Source organism: Ochotona princeps, chromosome 2 (genome assembly GCF_030435755.1).
Source record: "Ochotona princeps isolate mOchPri1 chromosome 2, mOchPri1.hap1, whole genome shotgun sequence".
Classification (NCBI taxonomy): Eukaryota; Metazoa; Chordata; class Mammalia; order Lagomorpha; family Ochotonidae; genus Ochotona; species Ochotona princeps.
The window spans coordinates 17866703-17889976 of record NC_080833.1 but is presented as its reverse complement, the minus strand read 5'-3'; the positions used below and the strand labels follow the sequence as shown (position 1 = coordinate 17889976).

The following is a 23274-nucleotide window of genomic DNA, read 5'->3' as shown; positions in this document are numbered from 1 at the left end:
ACGAAACAATGCCCTGAGGCAGAATATCAGAAAACAGGAAAAATCTAAAATCCTAGTTATTTCTCAGAAAAAATAAAAATTCTGCTGAGAGGCAAAATAACTGAGGCTCAAACTAAACCACAGCTTTAGGGTAAAGACCTACCTTCCTCGGCCTCCTTCTCCTGCTTCTGCAGCATTTGTTGCTCTGGAGGGAGGGCTTGTTGGAGAAGCTGCATGTAAAATTCGTTCTCTTTCTGCACTTCCTTTTGCTTCCTTAATCTCATTTTGTAGCTGACATAACTTTTGAAGCCAAAGCCCAAAGTCACCACGGGGTACCCAATACTAGAAAGAAGACAGTCCAGCCAGTCATTGCAAGTTTAAAACATACAACTCATGAATTAAGCACAGGAGGAACCCTAGGACTTAAAATCAAAACATAAATTATTAAAATTAATTCTAGGTGAGGACAGTATTCAGGAACCACATAAGTAAATGCAACATCTGCTGCGGAAATCAGAGGCAGTTGGCACACAGAACTAACCCCCAGGGAAGGCGACTACGAGACCGTAAGAAAGCATTTCCTGTCTGATCTTGCTACTCTTCAACGTGAGTCAAGGAGTCACAAGAGAGCTTGCCAGACCCTGAGGACAATGTCTGAAGAAACGCTGACCTGTTTTGCTGACCTGTCTTACACTCAGAAATTGGCATCTGGGTGCTCAAGATAACTACAGTGTGGAGACCTCACAGGTGGCCACAAGGACACATTCTACATGTTAAAGGACTCTCAAGGGGTCAGTGTGTTCGGCCCAACCCTCAGGCGGCTGCTTCCTGTGGCAGAGTGTCTAGGTCAGGGTTCTGTCCGCCATGACTTCTCTGGCGTCCTGCAGATGGACACCCTGGCAAGAAGCAAATAATGGCTCACGTACTTGGATTGTTGCTTCTCATGTGAACAACTGGAAAATGAACTAGCAGCTGGAAGATCTCTATCATTCTGCCTTTGAAATAAACCTTTTTAAAAAGACATCAATTAGCAATTAGTCTGAACGTGATCTTTCTACAAATTTGAAGTGGTAAGTTTTATTGACTAGGTTAATTTAATTAACCTGTTTGTGAAGAGACAAACTACTGGAAACAGTATTTAATTCCAATTTTCCGTCATAAATATCAGCAAAAATTGGTGTTTTTAAAATATGGGAATTCTATGTTCTAAGGTGAAATTGTAACATATTTCATCAATACATTTTGGAATTATTACCTGATTACAATAAAGATAGCTAACACTGATCATAGACCTATCTGCGTGGCATTAAGCTTGAAGTTTTACATGCATCATCTCATTTCCTGTTGCTCAACCACACCAGGGCAGCTGAGGCGTAAAGTCACTGGGCGCACTGCGACGCTTCGCACACTCATTTGCCTGAGAAGGGAGCGCCTGCTCTTTATGACAGGCTATGTTGCTCTTTGGACCATGTAAAATCTCCAAGGGCAAAAACCTCTCAGTTGAATTTACCAACCTACATTGAAATGAATGATAAATTAAGAAAATATAAACTTACCAATGAGCAGCAAATGGACGACAAAGGTCAACATGAAAATTTTTGAGATCTTTAAATCTAATTGCTGCTTCGATATAAACAAAGAGAATCCAAAGGGATACTGTAGGCAAACACACTCCCCTTTCTGTGGCAAAGCAGAAGAGAGACAAGCATCAATGACATATTAACCAACAGAACAGATGGGCCGTTGGGAGGCTGAGTCAACTACAGTAACTTCTATTAAGACCTCCAACTCAAGTGAAGTAAAAAGCAAGCTGATCCAAACTGAAAGCTTTTGTATGACAGTTAATTACACTGCATCATTGAAAAAAAAGACAATCATTCTGTCACAAAATATAATGTATGTGAAACAAAGGATTCGTAGTTGTAACATACAAAGAACTCCTATAAGTCAATGAAAACTAGAGAACACCTGTAAGCCATAAAATATATTATTTAAAAAACATGAAAAATCTGTTCAAATTTACTACTGAGTAAAAAAATAAAAGATAATTAGATTTTATTTATTCAACCCATTAGATCAGAAATTTAAAAGATAAAAATAGTGCAGAAAAAATATGGGGCAAATTTCATTTTTATCTTTGAATAACATAAAGAAGGGAAATATCCTTAGAGGGCAACTTGGCAGTACAATTAATCTTAAATACTTCTACTATTAACTCAGAAACTCTTAGAAATTCATCCTACGAAAATATATAAAAGTTCTGAGATGATGGGCCCGGTGGCGTGGCCTAGCGGCTAAAGTCCTCGCCTTGAACGCCCCGGGATCCCATATGGGCGCCGGTTCTAATCCCGGCAGCTCCACTTCCCATCCAGCTCCCTGCTTGTGGCCTGGGAAAGCAGTTGAGGACGGCCCAATGCACTGGGACCCTGCACCTGCATGGGAGACCCGGAAGAGGTTCCAGGTTCCCGGCTTCAGATCGGCGTGCACCGGCCCGTTGCGGCTCACTTGGGGAGTGAATCATCGGACGGAAGATCTTCCTATCTCTCCTCCTCTCTGTATATCCGGCTTTCCAATAATAATAAAATCTTTAAAAAAAAAAAAAAGTTCTGAGATGAATGTATAGGAATACTCATTATAGCATTATTTGTAGTAACAAAACATCATAATTCACTTAAGTAGTCAAGTAACAAGGAGCTTTTATTATGACAGATCTATACAATGAAAAATGTTGCAGCTCATCTAGAGAGTAGAAGATCTATAATGTTATGGGAAAATATATCTAAAAAGTAGATTCTGGAAGATCTTTCTGTTTCTCCTCCTGTCTGTATATCTGACTTTCCAATAAAAATAAAATAAATCTTTAAAAAGTAAATTCTTAGGAGCCAATACAGTGAAGTGGCATGCTAATCCTCTACCTGCAGGCACCAACATCCCAAATGGGTGCCACTTCATGTCCTGGCTATGCCATTTCTGATACAGCTCCCTGCTTGTGGCCTGGGAAAGAATGAAGAATGGCCCAAGTCCTTGGGCCGCTGTACACGCATGGAAGACCTGGAAGAGGCTCCTGGCTCCTGGCTCCGGATTGGCTGAGCTCTGGCTGTTTGGCCCTTTTGAGAGTAAACCAGTGATGCAAGACCTCTCTTTGCCTCAACTTCTCTCCATAAAATCTGCCTTTCAAATAAAAATATATCTCTAAAAAATTAAATTCTTCAGACTGAGTTTTAGTTGACAAAGAAATGTTTTTCTGACACCTAACTACTATTAAAAAATTTTAACCACAGATCATATTCCTTTTGTAATTAAAAACAATTGTCAAGGGAAGAAAAATATAACTTGCAACAGAGAAAATAAGATGTAAATAATAGGAAACTTTTCGCTGATCTCGGGAAACAGAATCTGAAGCCAACATGTGTCTGTGTGAGCCCGTGACAACAGCAGGGTATTTATGAATGCGGGCTGCACGATATGGCTGGGGCACGCTCAGTGACTGCAGCCCGTTTCCTATGGATGTCTGAGATGGAACAAACAAACAAAAACTATAGAATCTGGAAATACGAAAGTTCAATTTAGTCCAACTTCCTTTTTTGTTGAAGAGAAAATTTTTGTTGGAGTTATAAATAGTTTCCAAATTCATAGACAGTGGTGAACCTGCTGTAAGGAGACTCCTAGTCTCCTAGGACACTGGAACTCTGAAGGATGCTAGTGACTTTATCCATTCTTGTGGACTGAACATACCAACAACAGGAATTTTACACAAATCAGAAAGAAAAACAGCAATCCACAGAAGAATGCATTTTCAAAATAAACTAAAACATTTATAACCCTACCGTCCACATTAACTTATAAGGTTATGATAAATACATATTATAGAAAAAAAGATAAAATATCTGTAGTTCTATATCAAATGAATAAAATTACAAGGCATTTTTGAACAAGCAAAAGTTTTACATGCTACATTCAGTTTTATATCTTTTTTTCTCTTTAATAGAAATGAAAAAGTTAATAATGTAGTATTATTCCTCTGTGGCCATATAAAATACCATCAACCATTCCCAATATTATTCTTTTCTAAGAGATTTGTTTACTTATTTGAAAGGCCAGAGCAACAGAAAGAGGAGGAGAAACAGAGATAGAAAGATGGAAAGAGAAACCTTTCAGGTGCTCGTGTCAGCCAGGCCAGGACTAGGCCAAAGCCAAGACCCAGGAACTCCATCCTGGCTTCTCACAGGGCGGCAGGTGCCCAGGCACTCAGACCATCAGCAGCCACCTTCTCAGGAATACACAGCAGAGCAGGCAGAACCCTGACCTCCCTGTATGGGCTGTCAGCACTACAGGTGGCAACTTAACGCACCGTATTACAGGTCTTTTTACTAAAACTTACTACTCATTTTTAATTTTACATATTTAAAAAAACAGAGAGACAAAGATCTTCCATCCACCAATTCTTTTCCCCAAATGCCTGCTATAATCAGAACTGGGCCATATCAAACCCAAGATCCAAAAACTTCATCTGGATCTCTCATAGGAGTGGAAGGCTCCAAGGCCTTGAGCAATCCCTGCTGCCTCCTCGGGTGCAAAACAGCAGGAAGGGGGGTCAGAAGCAGAGCCACTCAGAAACAGAATGCAGGAAGCCCAGGCAGTGTCAGCTGCACCAAGTGTCACCCCTTACTCCATTTCAACTGTTAACATTACACAAGTTATGTATTAACATAACGTATTTTATGAAAATAACTGTATTTTCCAAATAAGAAAAACTAGTAAAAATAACATTGTACAAATCTGATATTTCTAGGGTCTGGTTTAAGACAATATAGTTTCTCATTATGTCCACCTTCAATCAACTGCTATAAGTTGTCAAGTTTATTGTAAAAGTTTTGCTTAACATGTAATACTTGAGCATTTTTATGGGGTACTGTATTTCAACACATGTATACAATATAAACTAATAAAATGAAGCAATGAGTGTTCCTATGTCCTCATTCTGCCTTTGTCTGGAGCTTTCAGGCTCCTCTCTTCCAGCGTCTCTCTTACATTACTGTGAACTGTGAACTCCAGTGACCTCATGGTGCTGAGGACATTTGTAATATTCTTAAGAAAGTATTTTAAGTTCTAATAATCTAAAAACAAAAAACTTTCTAAGTTACATAAACAGTATTCATATTTGTTGGACCCAGTAAGAACAGAGTTGCTTCTTCATTTCTTTTATTTGCCTAAATACTAATCACCCCAAATTAAAACAAATCATGTTTGGCACAATGACTAAGACCCCCGGCATCTCTTAATCAAGTGTGTTAGTTCATATTCTACCTCTGGTCCCAATTCAAGTTTACTGAAAACACTCAGCCTGGGGGTAGTTAGGTCTCTGTTATCCACATGGAAAACCTGGATGAGGGTCCAGGCTCTCCATTTTGCTTTCAGCCAGGAGCTATCTCAGGCATGTAAAGAACCAGTAGATGGGTAGTCTGCTGCTTTCTCTTTAAAAAGAAAAGCTCACAATTGAGCTAAAAGCATGCATTTCTAAACCTAGTACGGTGAGAGAGGTCAGTGTAATTTTTATGACACTATCTATCTCACTGTCCTATGGGTCAGCCACCAAACTACCACACAGGTCTATAAACAGTTACAAATACATTACTGAAGGACATTGGGGAATCACCACAATTCATCTGAGTCCAAGCAGACCAACTAAAGGGCTCCCTCCTACATTACAAGATCACTTCAACTTCATACGAGAGAGCAAACTCAGACCAGGAGACTGTGATAAGCATTAAATAGCAACTCACTCAGAACTGAGGCCAAGGACAAGAAAACACAGCTAAAAAACGATCCAAAGAAAATTACTTTACCAAGAGGAAAGAAAACTAAAGATTCTTTATAGTAGGGGCTGGTATTGTGGTATAATGTGTTACACTACCAATGCTGGTTTGAGGGCCCACCGCGATAGCACAGTGGTTGAAGTCCTCATGTTGAATGCACCAGGATCCCATATGGACACCGGTTCTAATCCCAGTGGCTCCACTTCCCATCCAGCTTCCTGCCTGTGGCCTGGGAAAGCAGTGGAGGACTGCCCAGTCTTGGTACACTGCACCTGCATGGGAGACCCGGAAGAAGCTCCTGACTCCTGGCTTTGGATTGGCGAGCCGTTGCAGTCACTTAGGGAGTGAACCATCAGACGGAAGATCTTCCTCTCTATCTCTCCTCCTCTCTGTATATCTGCCTTTCCAATAAAAATAAATAAATCTTAGGAAAAAAAAATGCTGGTCTGCGTCTCAGTTGCTTTCCTTCCAATCCAGCATCCTGGCAAAACACTTGGGATAGCAGCAGAAGGCGGCTCAGGGCCCAGCAGCGTGACCTAGCAGCTAAAGTCCTCACACTCAACGCCCCGGGATCCCATATGGGCGCCCATATGGGCACTGGTTCTAGTCCCAGCAGCTCCACTTCCCATCCAGCTCCCTGCTTGAGGCCTGGGAAAGCAGTCAAGGATGGCCCAAAGCTTTGGGACCCTGCACCCGCGTGGGAGACCCGGAAGAGGTTCCTGGTTCCCGGCTTCAGATCAGTGCAGCACTGGCCCGTTGCGGCTCACTTGGGGAGTGAATCATCGGATGGAAGATCTTCCTCTCTGTCTCTCCTTCTCTCTGTATATCCTACTTTGTGCCATTTAAAAAAAAAAAAAGAAGAAGATGGCTCAAATGCCTCGCCTCCTACCACCCACGTGGGAGACTGGGAGGGACTCCTGAGTTCAGCCTGGCCCAGGACTGGGGAGTAAGTAGTAGATAGAGATTTCTCTCTCTCCTTTTCTGTGTGACTTTCAAATATACAAATAGATCTTAAACAAAAAAAGAACCTGCACAGTAGCTCATAAATCAGGTCAGATAAAAAGAGTTAAAAGGAGAGAAAATCAAGTTCACAGTGGAAACTTGGAATAACTAAGTTCAACTATGTGTCTTCTAAATGGGCCAATATTAACTCTCCATCAGAGGCCCACATCCTACAAAGCACAGCTGGGACTACAAGTCAAGTTTCACACAGTTTTGCAGACAAATGTGACTTTGAGAGCTACTTTCAAATACCACTACATACTAGTTAGGTTTTCATAGCAGGCTGTCGCCACACAGCTCATCTTACCTTACTCGAAATAATGTAGTGTAGCTTTCAGAAGGAAGTTAGAACTATCTGAAAATTGGGGACAGCACATTGGCCCAAACAGCAAATCCTCTGTACTGTAAGCACTGGCAATCCATAAGAGTGCCAGTTTGTGCCCCGGCTGCTCCACTTCTCATCCAGCTCCCTGCTTGTGTCTAGAGAACCTGCATCCACATGGGAGGCCCAGAAGACATTCCTGGCTTCAGATCAACTCAGCTCCAGCCATAGAGGCCACTTGGAGAGTGAACCAGTAGATGGAAGATCTCTCTGTCTCCCTCCTCTGTAAATCTGCCTTTCAAATAAAAATAAATAAATCCTTAAAAAAAAAAAAAAAAAAAAAAAAAAAGGAAAAGGAAAGAAAACAGAATACAGAATGGTCAAAGTGCTCTCAATACTATACAAGCAGGAAACCTGCCAAACCAAAGATTTTTTGCCAAAATAAGACTTAAGAAGAAAACAGTCTTCACACTTCAAAAGACATGCTAACGTGAAAAGGAGACTGCATGTATTCAGAGGGCCTCCACTGTGTGAATTCAAGGCCATGCTTGGAAAACGGTTTGCAGACCCCTAAAATCTGAAGGAAAAGATTGGTGCACTTCAGGAAGTTTTTCTGAGAAAAGTCTTTTTATATCATCTTAGGAAATCAGCAACTCCATCTTAGGACACACTGAAAGAAAAGTGTAAGGGAGCACAATGGCACAAGGCCTTGCGTCCCCGTCACTTACGCAGCAGACTCGGGTGGTGTTTTGGTTCCCAGCCGGCAGCTGCAACCATTTGGGGAATGAACCGTGGGTGGGAGAACTCTTTCTTTGTCACTGCCTTTCTTTTAATGAATCATTTTTTTTAAAGATTTTTATTTTTATTTTTATTTTTATTTTTATTTTTATTACAAAGTCAGATACATAGGGAGACAGAGAGGAAGATCTTTCGTCCAATGATTCACTCCCCAAGTAAGCCGCAATGGCCGGTGCTGCACTGATCCGATGCCGGGAACCAGGAACCTCTTCCAGGTCTCCCACGCAGGTGCAGTGTCCCAAGGCTTTGGGCCGTCCTTGACTGCTTTCCCAGGCCATAAGCAGGGAGCCGGGTGGGAAGTGGTGCTGCTGGGACTAGAACCGGTGCCCATATGGGATCCTGGCGCGTTCAGTGCGAGGACTTTAGATGCTAGGCCACGCCGCCGGGCCCTAATAAATCATTTTTCAAAAAGTATTAATAAGCAGGAACATTTGAGCTCAATATGAGCAAAACCTTCATACTGCAGTTGCCCCTAAATGGAAGAGTACAAGGAAAAAAAGCTTTTTCCACTTTAGATTTTTCAACCTGAAGCCAAACTGCCATGTGCCAGAGAGCTGCTATGGGGATTCCTACACCCAAGGGAGGCTTTCCTTAAGTGACCTCAGACACACCTTTCAACACTCAAATTCCATGAATGTTTCCTTACTTGCCACATGGCTATCCTGATGTAAATCCAGACTGAAATCATTTCAACTTCTTTTTTTCAAAGTATCTATGCAATCAGAGTTGGTAATTGAAATACCTACAATCAAAATATCAAATCCTAAAAGCTTAAACCTTTGATGCAAATAATGAACAAAAAGATAAAACATACTGTAAAGGTAGATAATCTACTAAGAAAAGGTAACTTTAAAATGTCTACCTTAGGGCCTGGCGGTGTGGCCTAGCGGCTAAGGTCCTCGCCTTGAAAGCCCTGGGATCCCATATGGGCGCCAGTTCTAATCCCGGCAGCTCCACTTCCCATCCAGCTCCCTGCTTGTGGCCTGGGAAAGCAGTTGAGGACGGCCCAATGCAGTGGGACCCTGCACCCGCGTGGGAGACCCGGAAGAGGTTCCAGGTTCCCAGCATCGGATCGGCGCAGCACCGGCCCGTTGCGGCTCACTTAGGGAGTGAATCATTGGACGGAAGATCTTTCCTCTCTGTCTCATCTTCTCTGTATATCTGACTTTGTAATAAAAATAAATCTTAAAAAAAAAAAAAATGTCTACCTTAGGGTTATGTATCTGACCTAGCAGTTCAGGCCCCTTGTGATGCCTACATACATCAGAGTGCCTGGGTTCAACACCAGGCTTTGCTCCTGACTCTGTTTCTTGCTAATGCACACCATGGAGGGAACAGGCCAAGTAGGGAAGTGCCTGCACCCACATGGGAGATCGGACTGAGTTCATTCAGCCTGGACTAGACTGGCTATTGTACAAATTTGGGGAGTGAATCAGCATATGTAAGATTAGCATCTCTCATTTGCTTCTCAAATAAAATAACAAAATTTTAAAGTTCACATTAAACTCAACTCAATATAATTTATTCAAATAAATCATACCTTAAAAACTTGAATCTAAGATGTTATTCTAAGAAAGTCCTTTTTTTTTTTTTAAAGATTTTATTATTATTGGAAAGCTGGATATACAGAGAGGAGCAGAGACAGAGAGGAAGATCTTCCATCCGATGTTTCACTCCCCAAGTGAGCTGCAACGGACCGGTACGCGCTAATCCGATGCCGGGACCAGGAATCCGATGCCGGGACCAGGAATAAGAAAGTCTTAAGACTTGTGGGGGGGAGGGGCGCAGTAGCTCAGCAGCCAGGACCCCATTACAGGTGCCGGTTCTAATCCTGGCAGCTCCACTTCCCATTTAGCTCCCTGCTTGTGGCCTGGGAATGCAGCCCGGGATGACCCAAAGCCTTGGGACCCTGTACTCGCAGGGGAGACCTGGAGGAAGCTCCTGGCTCCTGGCTTTGGATCAGCTCAGCTCCAGCTGTTGCAGCCGCTTGGGGCGGGGCCGGGAAGGGTGAATCTTCGGACGGAAGATCTTCCGCTCTGTCTCTCCTCCTCTCTAACTTTCCAACAAAAATAAATAAATCTTAAAAGACTTCCGTGGGGGACGGCATGGTGGCATAATGGACTCATTTTCCATCTGCAGAACCAGCATTCCTTATGGACACTGGTTCTAGTCCCGGTTTCTTCGCTTCTGATCCAGTTTCCTGCTTATGGCCTGGGAAAGCAGTAAAGGATGGTCCAAAGCTAGGCCCCTGCAGCCATGTGGGAGACCCAGAAGAAGTTCCTAGCTCCCAGGTTCAGTCTACCCCAGCTCTGGATACTGTGGCCACTTAACAGAATGAACCAGGAAATGGAAGACTTTTCTTTTAATTTTTACAATAAAAATACAACTTAAAAAAAAAAAAAAGATGATGACTTACCTGTATGCCATACATACTGAACCCACACATAGGTGCTAGCAGCAAAAAAGAGCCACTGTATGGGGATGAACAGCAGACATATTATATTTGACGTGAACGCTACACAAACAAAAAATACTGAGAAGGCCTAGAGGGAAAAACAACACAAAATTAAAAACACACCTCAGAACTGAGTTATTTCCAAACACAGGTTACTAAAAGTACGTCAGACAAACTCACTGAATCTAAATGGTAATTACAGAGTGAGTTAACAAGAAAATGTTAAACATTTAAAAGCAACCATTTAAAACATGGATTAGAAAAGTAAAGGCATACATTTTAAAAAGCACCAAGCCTAGGTGAGGGAGTAACAGCTTTACCACGTGGCTGTGTAACACAACTGAACTAATACATCGGGCCAAGGGCTATGGCCTAGCGGCAAAATCCTCGCTTTGCGAGTGCCGGTATCCAACATGAACGCTGGTTTATGGGAGGCCCGGAGGAGACTCCAGGCTCCTGGATTGAGATCAGCTCAGCTCTCTCTGGCTGCTGCAGCCATTTGGGGAGTGAACCAGCAGATGGAGGATCTTTCTCTCTTTCCTTCTCTCTAAATCTGCCCTTCCACTAAAAATGAACAAGTATTTAAACACACACACACACACACACACACACACACAAAGAGAACAAGCCCAGGCCTGTGTCTTTACTCAACTCATCAGTTCTCAAAATACAGCCAGGGAATTCCTGGGAATAGGGTGGAGATCTCTGAACTTCTCTCAGTGGGTATTTGAGGTCAAAAGGACTTTATAGTAAATTAGGATGTTATCTGACTCGTTTGTCCTTATTCACTCATAAAAAGGACAGAATTCTCTAGAATTTACATGAGCTACTATAATATGATAGAATTCAAAAGGAGATATGAGAGTCAAACTGTCCTACTGAACCAAGACAGTCAAGTGATCTGCAAAAATTGGGCTGCACTATTTATTTTGAAGTCATTTTTCATTTAAAAATACAATGTGTATTAACATGATAGATTACTGTTATTTTAAGTGAATTTGTAAGTATGCTTTTGAGTTTTCTGTTTTAACTTCTAAAACAGTAAATATGGGTATATGTAATCCATACTACCAAAAGCTCTTTGGAGTCCCAATAATGCTTAAGTATATAGAGAGGTCCTGAGACAAAAAAAGAAAGTAAAATAAAAAAATGGAGAACTACTGGTCTAGGTCTAACCTAATCACTAACACAGAGGCAGAGGTTTCTAGAAGCAGGTCAGAATAGGAATGGGCAAGTATGGCTTCTTCCACTACTCCTTATCCCAGGCAAAGTCCTCTACCCCGTCCCTTCCTTTCCCTGAAATGGAAACAAAAAGGGGGAGCTGTGATGACTTGGTAGTAGGTTTAGACAAAACGGCATTACAGACCAGTTTCAATTAGCAGATATTATTAGCTCATCCCAATACAGTCATCTTTAAGCAGTTCACTCTCAGCCACTGAAGATGTTCTTAGGAGGAAAATGAAACGCCCCACTTGTGGAGAGTAACATTAGTAAACATACCAGTCCCTGGTATCTGAAGGAGTCATAGACGCTTCTGATGAAGAGCCAGAAGGGCCACAGGTACTCAAATCTGAACTCCAGGACAAAATCGGCCAGAAGGACCAGCGCCCACACTACCAGGAATTTCAGGTATAAAAAGGTACTGCAAAATATAAACATAAAGAATTAACTTGAGGTGATTTATGAAGAACTAATAAATAGAAGATCCACTGATTTTATCTAAAAGACAAAAAATACCTTCATATACCATAAGGCAGATATATCCTTCTGAATTTTCAAAGCCCTGGTGTTTATTCTGAGAGCGATCCTAGCAAGCTAAGATGATGCCCAAAAGTGCTTAATTCCATTTAAGATTGGGAGAATAAAAAATCAAAATCTTACCACTGTTTTTAAAAACAAAATTAAAAACTAAGTGTCTGACTTCAAAATACTGCAACATTCTCAGAATTACGGCTTTCAAGCTGTTCTTCATTAGAAGAGAATGTCACAGTCTAAGGGCCTCAGATGGGCTGCTACCCCTCCCTTCTACATCTGTTCAGGACTCCTTGAAATTCTTCATGCACATCTCTACGTGCCTGACTAACTCTTTCCTTTCCCCCTTTCTCCTCTTGAGCCTCTATGATATTCATCTGCATTAACCAAATGAAAACCAAATGACTTCCCCAAAATAGAAACACACTTCATCAGCAGATGCCATCCACTACGAGCACATAAAAAAACACATTCAAGAAAAAAAATCTGTTAGCACCCAAACCTATTCCAGCTGAGGTGTGTGTTCAGCTCCCTCCAGTTAATGCTAAATCAAAACATCGTGACACTTAGGACATACACCTAACTACCACAATGGTTTGAGACTAGGTAAGAACATAGTTAGAAAAAAGATCTAGATATAAACTATCGGTTTATTTTCCAGTTCATGAGATGCCTTTAATAGTCTAACAAATTGATCAGCTTTTACTTTCTGTACCCTAATCCCACTAATTTTAGAGGTAAACTTTATTAAACATGGATTTCTTAGAACGAAGGGAGTTTGGTGCAGCCATTAAACCAATACTTGGGACGCACACATTCAGGTGCCTAGGATCCAGTTTTGATTCGTTTCCAATTCACCTTGTGCTCACATACATCACGGGAAGCAAGACGACATTGGCTCAAGTTCACTCTGTGTCACCCTCACAGGATACCTGGATTGCACTCAGCACTCCTGGACTGGCAGGCATCTGGGGCAAACCAGTAGATGAAAGCTATCTAGACCTGTCTCTGTAACTCAAATGCATAAATTTATGCTTCCTGAATATGTGGATGAAAAATGCCAAACACTTACTTTGATTTTGACTACAGCCATCGCCTACCAACAAAGCCAAGAGTTTTAGTGAGGGCCCAGCGTAGTGGCCTAGCATCCCACTTCCCATCCAGCTCCCGGATTGTGGCCTGGGAAAGCAGTCGAGGACGCCCCAAGTGCTTGGATCCCTGCACCCATGTGGGAGACTCTGATGTCTTCCCTCCTGACTTTGGCCTGGCTCAGCCATGGCCCTTTTGGACATTTCAGGAATGAACCAGTGGATGGAAGATATCTTTCTTTCTGTAACTATGCTTTCAGCAAATGAATCGTTTAAAGAGAGCAAGAGAGAGAGAGAGAGAGAGAGAGAGAGAGAGAGATGGAGAGAAGAGGTTTGCTATAAAACCAGGGAACTTGGGACCAACATGATAGCCTAGTGGCTAAATTTCTTGCCATGAAGGCACTGACATCCCATATGGACACCAGTTCGAATCCTGGCAGCACCACTTCCCTGCTTGTGGCCTGGGAGCCAAGGACGGCCCAAAGCCTTGGGACACTGCACCCATGTGGGAAACCTAGAGGAAATTCCTGGCTCCTGGCTTTAAATCAGCTCAGCTCCAGCCATTGCAGTCACTGGGGAGTGAACCACTGGACGGAAGATCTTCCTCTCTGTAATCTGATTTTCCAAGAAAAATAAACAACTCTTAAAAAAAAAAAAAACCCAGGGAACTTAACAAGAGGACAGTCTGAATCCCATATCACACCTTTGAGCTTGATTTCTAGTTTTGTTGGTCAGATGAAAACAGTGCTCTCCTCACTCGTGAAAGCCAGGCCCAATCCAGCAGCAAGTAACGCACGCTGTTAGAAGCGACACCTGAGTCATACAGCAGTCTAGCTTGAAATTAGATTTCAAAGCTGCTGGACTTGGAGATGGTGGTTTTTTCCTCTGTCTAAAACTGTTTCTAGGTTTTGAAGATAGAACAACAGTCTCTTTACCATGTTTCAAAGGCATTTCAAAAATGGTATGAGACGCATTTATCTTCTTGATTAATCCTCTTTTCCATGATTTGGTTCCTAAACAGATCTGCGCAGGGCACCAGGAGCACCTGCTCAGTCCAGGAGTTAACATTCCCTGGGTGGAGAAGGAACAGTATCATAGGCTGCTATCTGCCCAAACACCCCCACGCCTGGCAGGAGTCTAGCCTTAGTGGCAACACTGCATGTCCATATTTAGCACTAACCAGAGAATTCAAGACTGTTGAATGCCTTTTAAAAAACTCAATCATTTAAAACTAAAGCAAAAGACAGCATCTCTGTTAGTGACAGCATCTCTTTCTTAATCCTGTAACTTCAAGGCAGGAAGTCAGTCATATATTTTGTTTATTTGTAAACAACCTCTTTAACACCAGTGATGTTCTTTGACATCCAGCCTTTACAGTCTAGAAGTCCAGGAACCTCAGGAGACATGATCTTTGTCACAAACATAGGCCAAATCCTCAGCTTTCCTGACTTGCCTCTCAAATCAAGACATTTGGAACCTTTGGGGCTAGTCTTGAGTCACTTCAGTCTCACAGCTCTAGAAACTTAACAAAGCTGTCTAGGGCAGGCAGTGATTAAGCTGCTGCCTGAAAAGATGGCCTCCACATCAGAGCACTGCTTCACGTTCCAGAAGCTCCACTTTAGATCCAGCTCTACCTTTCAAATTAAAAACACAAAATAAAACAGAGGAGGAGGAAGGCCGTACTGAGCCGCACCTTGGGCAGTTTCTGCAGCAGGAAGGCCTTCCCCAGACACTGAACAACTGGTGCCACACCCTTGGACTCCCCATCTAGGACCATAAGGATAAGGAATCACTTCATGAAGTACCCAGCCTCAGGTATCCAGAAAAAAAACACAGGAAATAGGCCAGGACAACTAGTCTATGGTTTAAACTTGTCACTGTCACAAACTTCACTCAATTCCACCAAGCTCAGAGAAGACTGCTCTAGGGCCAGTGCAGTAGCCTAGCGGCTAAGGTCCTCGCCTTGCACGTGCCGAGATCCCGTATGGGCACCAGTTCTAATCCCGGCAGCTCCACTTCCCATCCAGCTCCCTGCTTGTGGCCTAGGAAATCAGTCGAGGATGGCCCAAAACCTTGGGACCCTGTACTCCTGGCTCCCGGCTTTGGATCAGCGCAGCTCCGGTCGCTGTGGCTCACTTGGGAAGTGAATCATCGGACAGAAGATCTTCCTGTTTCTTTTCCTCTATGTATATCTGACTTTCCAATAAAAATAAATAAATCTTTAAAAAAAAATCCTGACTTTCTAATAAAAATAAACAAGTGTTTAAAAAAAAAAACACGGCAGATTAGATTAATGGAGAGAAGAGACAGAGAGAAGGATCCTCCATCTGCTGGTTCACTCCCCAAATGGCTGCAACTATAGGTGCAAGGCCCCAAGGCTATCCAGCTTTTTGGGTCTCTACTGCTTTCCCAGGCCAAAAGCAGGGAGCTAAAGGGGAAGTACAACAGCAGGGACACAAATCAACATCTATAAGGAATCCCAGCACTTGCAAGGTGAGAATTTAACCAACTGAGCCATCACACCAGGCCATTTTTATTTCAAAATATGCAAGAAAGGGAGGGAATGCCAGGCCATGACTTGCCACCCTGGCCCTCAGGAGGGAAGCTGGGCAGGGAGCTGCTGCAGATTGCCCAGGGAAGAGGGTCTGGGGATGTACTGCAGTGGGAGCAGCTAATGGCATATTTGACAGGGGAGGAATGATTTCTGGGGTCTTCCATGGACCAAGCAACTGCATTCACACATAGACAAAGGAGTTGAGATCAGGTGGTTTGGGGCGCAGGGGTGAAACTGGAAGGAAGGTATGTTTGGGTTAGGCCAAGGCACCCACCAATCCAGCTGGGCTGGGCTAAACAGTACTGCCCATGACCCACTGTGGCATGCAAAAGCTAGTGCTGGAAGCAAGCCTGTCTGGTCTAGACATCAGTAATGGCCAGCAAGTATTGGAGCAGGGGGTGGGCCACATCAGGCCACATCACAGTACTCAACAGAATACCAAAGAACCAGATCTGGGGGCAGATTCTGTAGGAAACTTGCCTCTGAAACTGTAGCACCCTCTGATTTATGTGGAGAACTGGGGGTGGTGACAGGCCAAGCCAAGCTGGACCACAGAATTTACTTGACAGGAACCCACCTAATACTTGGCAGGAGCTGAGGCTGCATGGAGGACATGTGGAGTCAAGCTGAAGCTCCTACTGGTACATGCAACTACCAGGACTGAGGATAGACCATGCTGCTGCACCTGCTAGTGCACACTGGATCCAGGTCTGGGAGCAGGCCTGGTAGCGTAACATGGAAAACTCCCCTACTCAGGCCGCAGCTCCTGTTGGTGAACATGGGAGCAGGGGCCGGGCACAAGCCAGACCAGGTCTGGGAGCAGGTAAAATGGGCAGGACACAGCATACATGAGCATAACAGAGACCCTGGACAAGGTTCAGGCAGGGCCTGGTTAGAACACAACATTCACTAGTTTATATGAGGGCCGATGCCAACAGTGTGCCAGGCTGGGCTGAGCCAGGTTGCATCACCTACAGGCAAATGCTGAGACTGAGCTACAGCATCCAATGGCCCAAGCCAGACCTAGGGCTCGGGGCAGCTCTATTAGGGGAACCTTTGGAATTCCCCTGCTGAGCCACTGCTTCCACAGATGAGCACAAGAGCTGGGACTGGGGGCAGGTCAGGCTGCGCTAGTTTACCACACCCTCTGTCTCTATGAGAGCCAGAGTAGGTGTGGGTCTGCCAGACTAGGCAGCAGCACCAGATGGCAAGTGCCAGGACTAGGTAAGAGTCACATAAGGTTTGACCACAATATCCATGGGCAGATACAATATCTGATGTTGAGAGCATGTCAAGCAGGAAAACTGTAGGCACCTCTCCAGCTAAGCTTTACCCACCACTGGTGAGCACAAGAACAAGGGTTGGGGGCAAACTAGGCTGGACAAGGCAGCAGCACCGGTTGACCTCTGTGAAGGCTGGGTCTGGTGGCGGGGCAGGTTGAACTAAGCAGGAGTACCCACGAGCGTGCACAAGAGCCAGATGGTATATAGGCTGGGATGGGCTAGCCCACAGTACAGGCTGGCAGGGGCAAAAACGGGGGTAGAGTGAGGTCTGTGGGGATTATTAAGGATCTCCCTGACTAGGCTGTGGTATCCACTGGTATGCATGAGGACTAGGTCTGTGGTGGGCTGACTGGGCTCAGCCCTAGCACCTGACACTTCCCTTGAGGTTATGGGGCTAGGGCAGAACTGACCAGGCAGCTGCATCCATCAGTATCTATGTTGGCTGGTGCAGATGACAGACCGTGCCTAAACGTGCACTGGCTAGTGCACACAAAGTCAAATCTAAGGTAGTTACCCAGGCTGTTTCTTGGTGGATTCCCCAACTGGGCTGCTGGATTCAGATCTCAGCCAGAGGGAAAATCACAGGATATGTGGGCTGATCTGGGGCTGATCTTGTGCCACAACACAGACAAGGTATCGATTATAGCAGAGAGCCACAGAGTTGATTTTTTAAAAAATGGACAAAGTAATTATAAAATCTAAGAACACAGGGAGATTACTTCCAACTATCTCAAACAGCTCAAATGCCTCAGTGATACAGACGTAGCTACGTAGACTGATTGCACCACTGCAATCCACTAAATGCAAAACCTCTCAGGAAACAAAAAGCAGCAAAGAGAGGGTGTGAACTAACATGCCAAAACTGTTCAAACAGGAATCCATAATGGAAGTCATAGGGAAGCCCTTTTTTAAATACACTACGGACAAAAATGAAGCACAAACATTCCAGTATGGCATTTTAAATTATTTCATGGCAACCACAAACATTGGAATTTAGTTAAATATACTTCACTACACACATCAGTACATCTCAATTTCTCCATTATGCCCAACCCTCCAACTCCAGCATCTGTGTGTCACTTTGGGGTCAAGACCAGCATCACTGCCCATCACTGCGCGACATCACTGAAATGCTTCTAGGCTGTAAAGTTGCAACACCTGTGTCTAACTGCCGGTTGCAGAACACCTGCTTGATCAAGGAAGCCAGCCTCCAGGGACTCTACTAAGCCTAGCCCAGAGGCGTCTACACTCAGGCTTGGACAGCACCTCAGGGAGCACCTCAGACAGCACCTCAGAGGCGTCTACACTCAGGCAAGCAGGCAGCGGAACCTCCGGAGACCACATTACTTAAACAGGGGTCTAAAAAGGAAGCTGGGCTGATTAGGATGTCAAATGTGATCACTTTAAAAAGTCCCTTTAGAGACTCCCCCAAGACCAAGGAACTCTTCTCCAGAATAAAGATGGGAAGGTCTCGTCAACATGAAGGCCGCCAGACGCGTCGTCCTGGTGGCCAAGGTCCCGAGCTGCAGAGACATGACCATCAGGCACAGCATAAGCTGCCGGGAAGCAGTCACAGAGCAAACGAAGGGATGCTTCCTCCAGTCACGTGACCAACATATAAAACTGCCCCAAAGCTGAAAAGCAAACCTTACTTAAAATTATTTTCATATTTACTTATGTAAATAGCAAGTTTAATTGGTAAGTTTTGGAATACACTTTCAACACATGAATGGATCAACAACTGTCAATGAGAAGATGGGAGCACAGGAGAGAGAGTGCTGGGGGCAACCCACAGAATCAACCCTTAAGGCTTTTAAGAAACACACAGCCCCTAGCCCCGCCATACCTAGAGATGAGCCTGCAATCTACCCTGGGAGTGGCTGCTCTGGTTGAGGGCCACAGGCCAGAAAACCCAGGCCTCAGAAAAGCAAATAGTTAAGGAGCATTCTTACTAACTTTCTTTTTAATAACTTGCTTTTATAATTGTCAAAATACTTTCACAACTGTTAGGGGCAACTGTCTGCTGGCCTGTGCTATCATAAAATAGCATAGGTCAAAACATAGCTGTAAGTGTATCAGGTGAACCACTAACATGCAAATAAGCCAAAATTTAGTTCCAGAGCAGCATTTGTATTTGAACACAACTCCTGAGTTCTGGAGGCTCTAACGCACTGTGTGGATCTGAGAGGCTGGCATCTGGCATGCAGGGACCACAAGGTGCACGTCCCTTCCTCCACCTCCACCACACACTCCACACTGCAGACCGCTAACAAAAGGGATGCTTCGCTTACATTATACTTCTGCATTCATTTACTCACTCAACACTTGAGTATTCGACACTGATTGCTTACTCTCTGTCATGGTCTATGTTGGCTCAGATTTCTTTTAACTCACACTGAATTTTAACCCAATAATATTAAAAATCACCATTCCTGCTTTCTTTCTTTTAATTGAACTGGAATAATATTTTCATTTCAGTTTCCATTTCTGAGTGATGGGAATATATCTCCCTACAGGTAACACTGATCTGTCTAAAAGGAGCTGGCATTGTGGCAAAGAGGGTAAAGCATTGCTTCTTGCCCAGCTGCTTCACTTCCAATCCCGCTCCCTATTAACCACCTGGGAAAGGCAGCAAAAGATGGCCCAACTGTTTGGGTCCCTGCACCCATGTGGGAGACCCCTCATCTCCACCAAGACCAGCACTGGCTGCATTACACGTGGGGAACCAAACAGTGGCTAGAAGCTCATTCGCTGGTTCACTGGCTCACTCACTTGCTCTTTGTCTCTCCTTCTCTCTCTGTCTTTCAAAATAAATACTTTTAAACACACTTATACATATAGATACTGTCTAAAATTGATTTGCCTTGTATCTTGCCCCGAAAGAGAATTCCAACACAGCTGTGACACTAACAATAAACAACATCATTAGACAATCACCTCAGTAACAGTGGATGGATTGGAGGTCATGATTAAAAATGTCTCAGGAACAGAATTTTTTAAGCTAACACCAAGCAGCAACTTTTCCCCGTTTTGATGGTTCAACTCTGTTTATGGCTGCACCAAATCTTGGAGACTTTCTTGCCTCTTCAAAGAATAAACCACAAAGGTTAAAACTGCGACAGCAACAATCAGTAAATAATATTTACCATGCTACAACTCACAGTTTCACAAACTGTACATGTATCTCCATTCATTCTCAAAACTCATTTAACTATGTGAGGCTTGGGGTTCCAAGGTGTCGATGCACTGCCCCTGTCAAGTGCCAGAGTGGGCACTCAGAGTTTGAACCCAGGACTCTGTCCAGGGCACTCTCTCCACAGAGGCCCCCTGCCTACACCAGCGCTCAGAAAGCTGTGCAGAGAACCAAAAAACATTGACTCCACCAAGATTACACTATGAAATGGTAGTGCTTATCAAAACTTTCAACACAGTCTCAAAAAAGCCAACAAAGTGAGCCCAACACAACAGCCTAGTGCCTAAAGTCCTCACCTTGCACACATTGGGATCCCATATGGGCTCCTCCACTTCCCTTCCAGCTCCTGTCTGTGGCCTGAGAAAGCAGAAATGGACAGCACAGAGCCTTGGGACCAGGAGCTCCTGGCTCCTGGCTTTGGATCAGTTCAGCTCCAGCTGTTGCAGCCACTTGGGAGAGTGAACCAGCCGACGGAAGATCTCTTTCTCTCTGTCTCTCCTTCTCTTTGTAAATCTGACTTTCAAAAAAAAAAATAAATCTTCAAAAAAAAAAAACCCACTCTGTTTAGTGAGGCTGAAATTCATCAGATGTTGACAAAGGCAATAGCTGGTGTGAAAAGCAATTCAATATAGACTCCATGCAGTGATCAACAGAAATTTAATATTCGTGTCTTCCAATCTCCTAATTTATGACTCGCTTCTTCATTCTGTTTGCTTAGCAACTGGACATTTTCTAAACCTCTCTTTAAAAACAGAATTGCAAGAAGAGACATGGTCTGGTTCTTCAGCCCCACACTCCACAATACAAACCAAGCACCAAAAGAGTAAACTCAAATGTCAAGTAACATATGATCCAACCAAAAACAAGGGCAAAAACTTTTTTTTAACCTTTTCATTATAATTTTATTTAGGAGAGCAAACAGATGTGAGAGTACAGGTACTGCTGGTTTTTGGAAATCTCAGATATGAAACCAAAGAACTTGCACAATTTGCCATAAACCTTTTAGGGTAAGAGAAGATTCAAATTCCAAAGCCATCAGAATGACACACCTTCACCAGCCCCTGAGCTCTTCCGCCAGAGTAGCTGTCCTGCCACAGGCAGCAAACTGCTTGAATACAAGATGTTGACATGTGCTAGGAACAGCAGCCGGTCCTCTTGTGTTACCGCAACTGGCAAGCCCACAAATGCCACAGTCCTCCCAGGTCCACCTCCTCCTGTCCCCGTGACACCAGGACACTAGGCTCCTCACATTTTTCTCAGTGGTGTATAGGGGGAACACTTTATTCAAGGATGTGCAGTGTGTGCAACTTTAAGGGACCTTCCTTCCACCCACTCACTCTGTGGGAAAAATACACTGTGAGTCAAAACAGGTACAATAGACTCAGCACAGATTCGGGAATGTTTTACTCGCAGCCACTTGCTGACGGGCTAGGACAGTACCTGACACACACTGTATGTGCTGAACAAATGCATTTCATGACAGAAGGACATAGCCAGTAACTTTCTCACTGTGCCTTCTTCACACTTTCACCTAAGTCATAAACCAAAAACCCCTATGTTTACATCCATGGGTAGGGGCCCCTGGGAAGCAGCCCTCCCATGCGTGTAAGCAACAGCATGTGCAAGACGCACAGGCCGGTAAAGTCCCTCATCCAGTGCACAGTTAAACTGCACAACAACACGAAGACTCCAAATCTACAGCCAGGCACACGTGGAGAATTTGCCCATGTAAACCAAGCATTTCACGGAACTCCCTTCTCCACTCAGGCAAGGGCCATCTACAACCAACCCTGGGAGAAGGACCAGCAAATGACAGTCGTGCACACAGTCCCTAAGTTCCCCCCATGAACCTGTTATCCTTCTCCCAGTGAGGCCTGAATTTCAATTTCTATTTAAAGGGACGCCACTTTTCTTTGGGAGGAGAAGGTGGGGGGGAGGCAGAATGCGTTTGGAGAAAAGCTCTAGGAAAATGTTTGGGGGAAACTAGCTGTTGGGAATGTTCAAAATATTGTTCGTCGAGAGACTGACCGCAGAGTGGGGCCACAGGGCGCGATGTCGGGCTATGGCTTCAGCCTTCGGTGCCAAGTTGGGCATCCCAGACGGGAAGCAAAAGACGCAAGAGGGGCGGTGTGGCCCCGACCCAGGGGCTTCCTACTTGGCCAGCTCTCCACCCGTCCCCGTGCCAGTGGTCCACGCACCTCCCGGCTCAGGCCAGACCAGAGGTCAGGCCGGGGAGAAAGGGAGCAAGGGGGTGCCGGGAGGGTCCCCCAGGCCGGACGGCGCGGGGCAGGGGGCAAGGAGGGGCTCACCGCCCCTCCCCGCGGCGGGCCCGGGCGCTCCAACGGCGGCGCGGCGGCTCCTCGGCCCGCGCCCGCCGCGCCCTCCCCACGCCCCGCGCTCCCGGGGCGGACCCCCGGCGGCCCGGCCGGCGGCTCCCGTGGCAGCGCTCCCCGGCAGAGCCCCCCGGCGCGGGCGTGCGGCCTAGTCGGGGTTACATAATGGGGCCGGGCACCCCTCCGGAGCCGGCAGGGGCGGCGGGGCCCGCGCCCAGCACAGGGGGCACCGCCGCTCTCACCTGCCGTAGATGCCCTCGGTGATCCGGTTCCGCTTTAGGGGTCGGCGGAGCTTACTGCAGTCGGCGTTCCGCCGCTTCATCCTCCCGCCGGGGGGCCGCTGCCCGCGCCGCCGCCGCCGCCTCTCGCCTCGGCCGCCGCCGCCGCCCGCCCGCCCCGCGTCGGGCCTGGACTCTACCCCTGGGGCCGGTCACACAGACATGGAGCCAGCACCCGGGGGGAGGGGGTGGCACGCGGGCGGGGGGGCTCAGAGCCTCCTCCGCCTTCGGAAACAAAGAAATGACAATTCCGGGGCCCGCCCGCCCAGCACCAGCCAGCCGCCTGCCCCGCCTCCTCGACCCCGACGGACGGCCCGCGGGGCCAATCCAAGACGCCGCGACGCCGCGGACGGCCAATCCGAGGGCTCGCTGAAGCAAAACGGACTCTAGAATCCGCCTCTTTGAGGGACGGAAGAATGTG

General features: G+C 45.3%; 1 protein-coding gene and 1 long non-coding RNA gene across 2 annotated transcripts in view; both read right to left on the bottom strand.

Annotated features, from left to right (window-relative positions):
- MACO1 (macoilin 1) overlaps positions 1-23227 on the bottom strand; it is a 67331-nt gene extending 44104 nt beyond the window's left edge. The window contains exons 1-5 of the mRNA XM_004592236.3: positions 22818-23227; positions 11873-12014; positions 10334-10460; positions 1536-1659; positions 143-321 (exon numbers count right to left, since the gene is read on the bottom strand). Coding sequence (XP_004592293.1) covers positions 143-321; positions 1536-1659; positions 10334-10460; positions 11873-12014; positions 22818-22897 — 652 coding nt within the window. The 5' untranslated portion in view covers positions 22898-23227. The remainder of the gene's footprint in view (positions 1-142; positions 322-1535; positions 1660-10333; positions 10461-11872; positions 12015-22817) is intronic.
- Positions 8327-9349, bottom strand: LOC131482541 (uncharacterized). The gene is made up of 2 exons (XR_009247088.1): positions 9126-9349; positions 8327-8779 (listed from the first exon to the last, which is right to left on the bottom strand). It is a non-coding gene; the product is annotated as an uncharacterized LOC131482541 (long non-coding RNA).
- Positions 23228-23274: the final 47 nt, after the last annotated feature.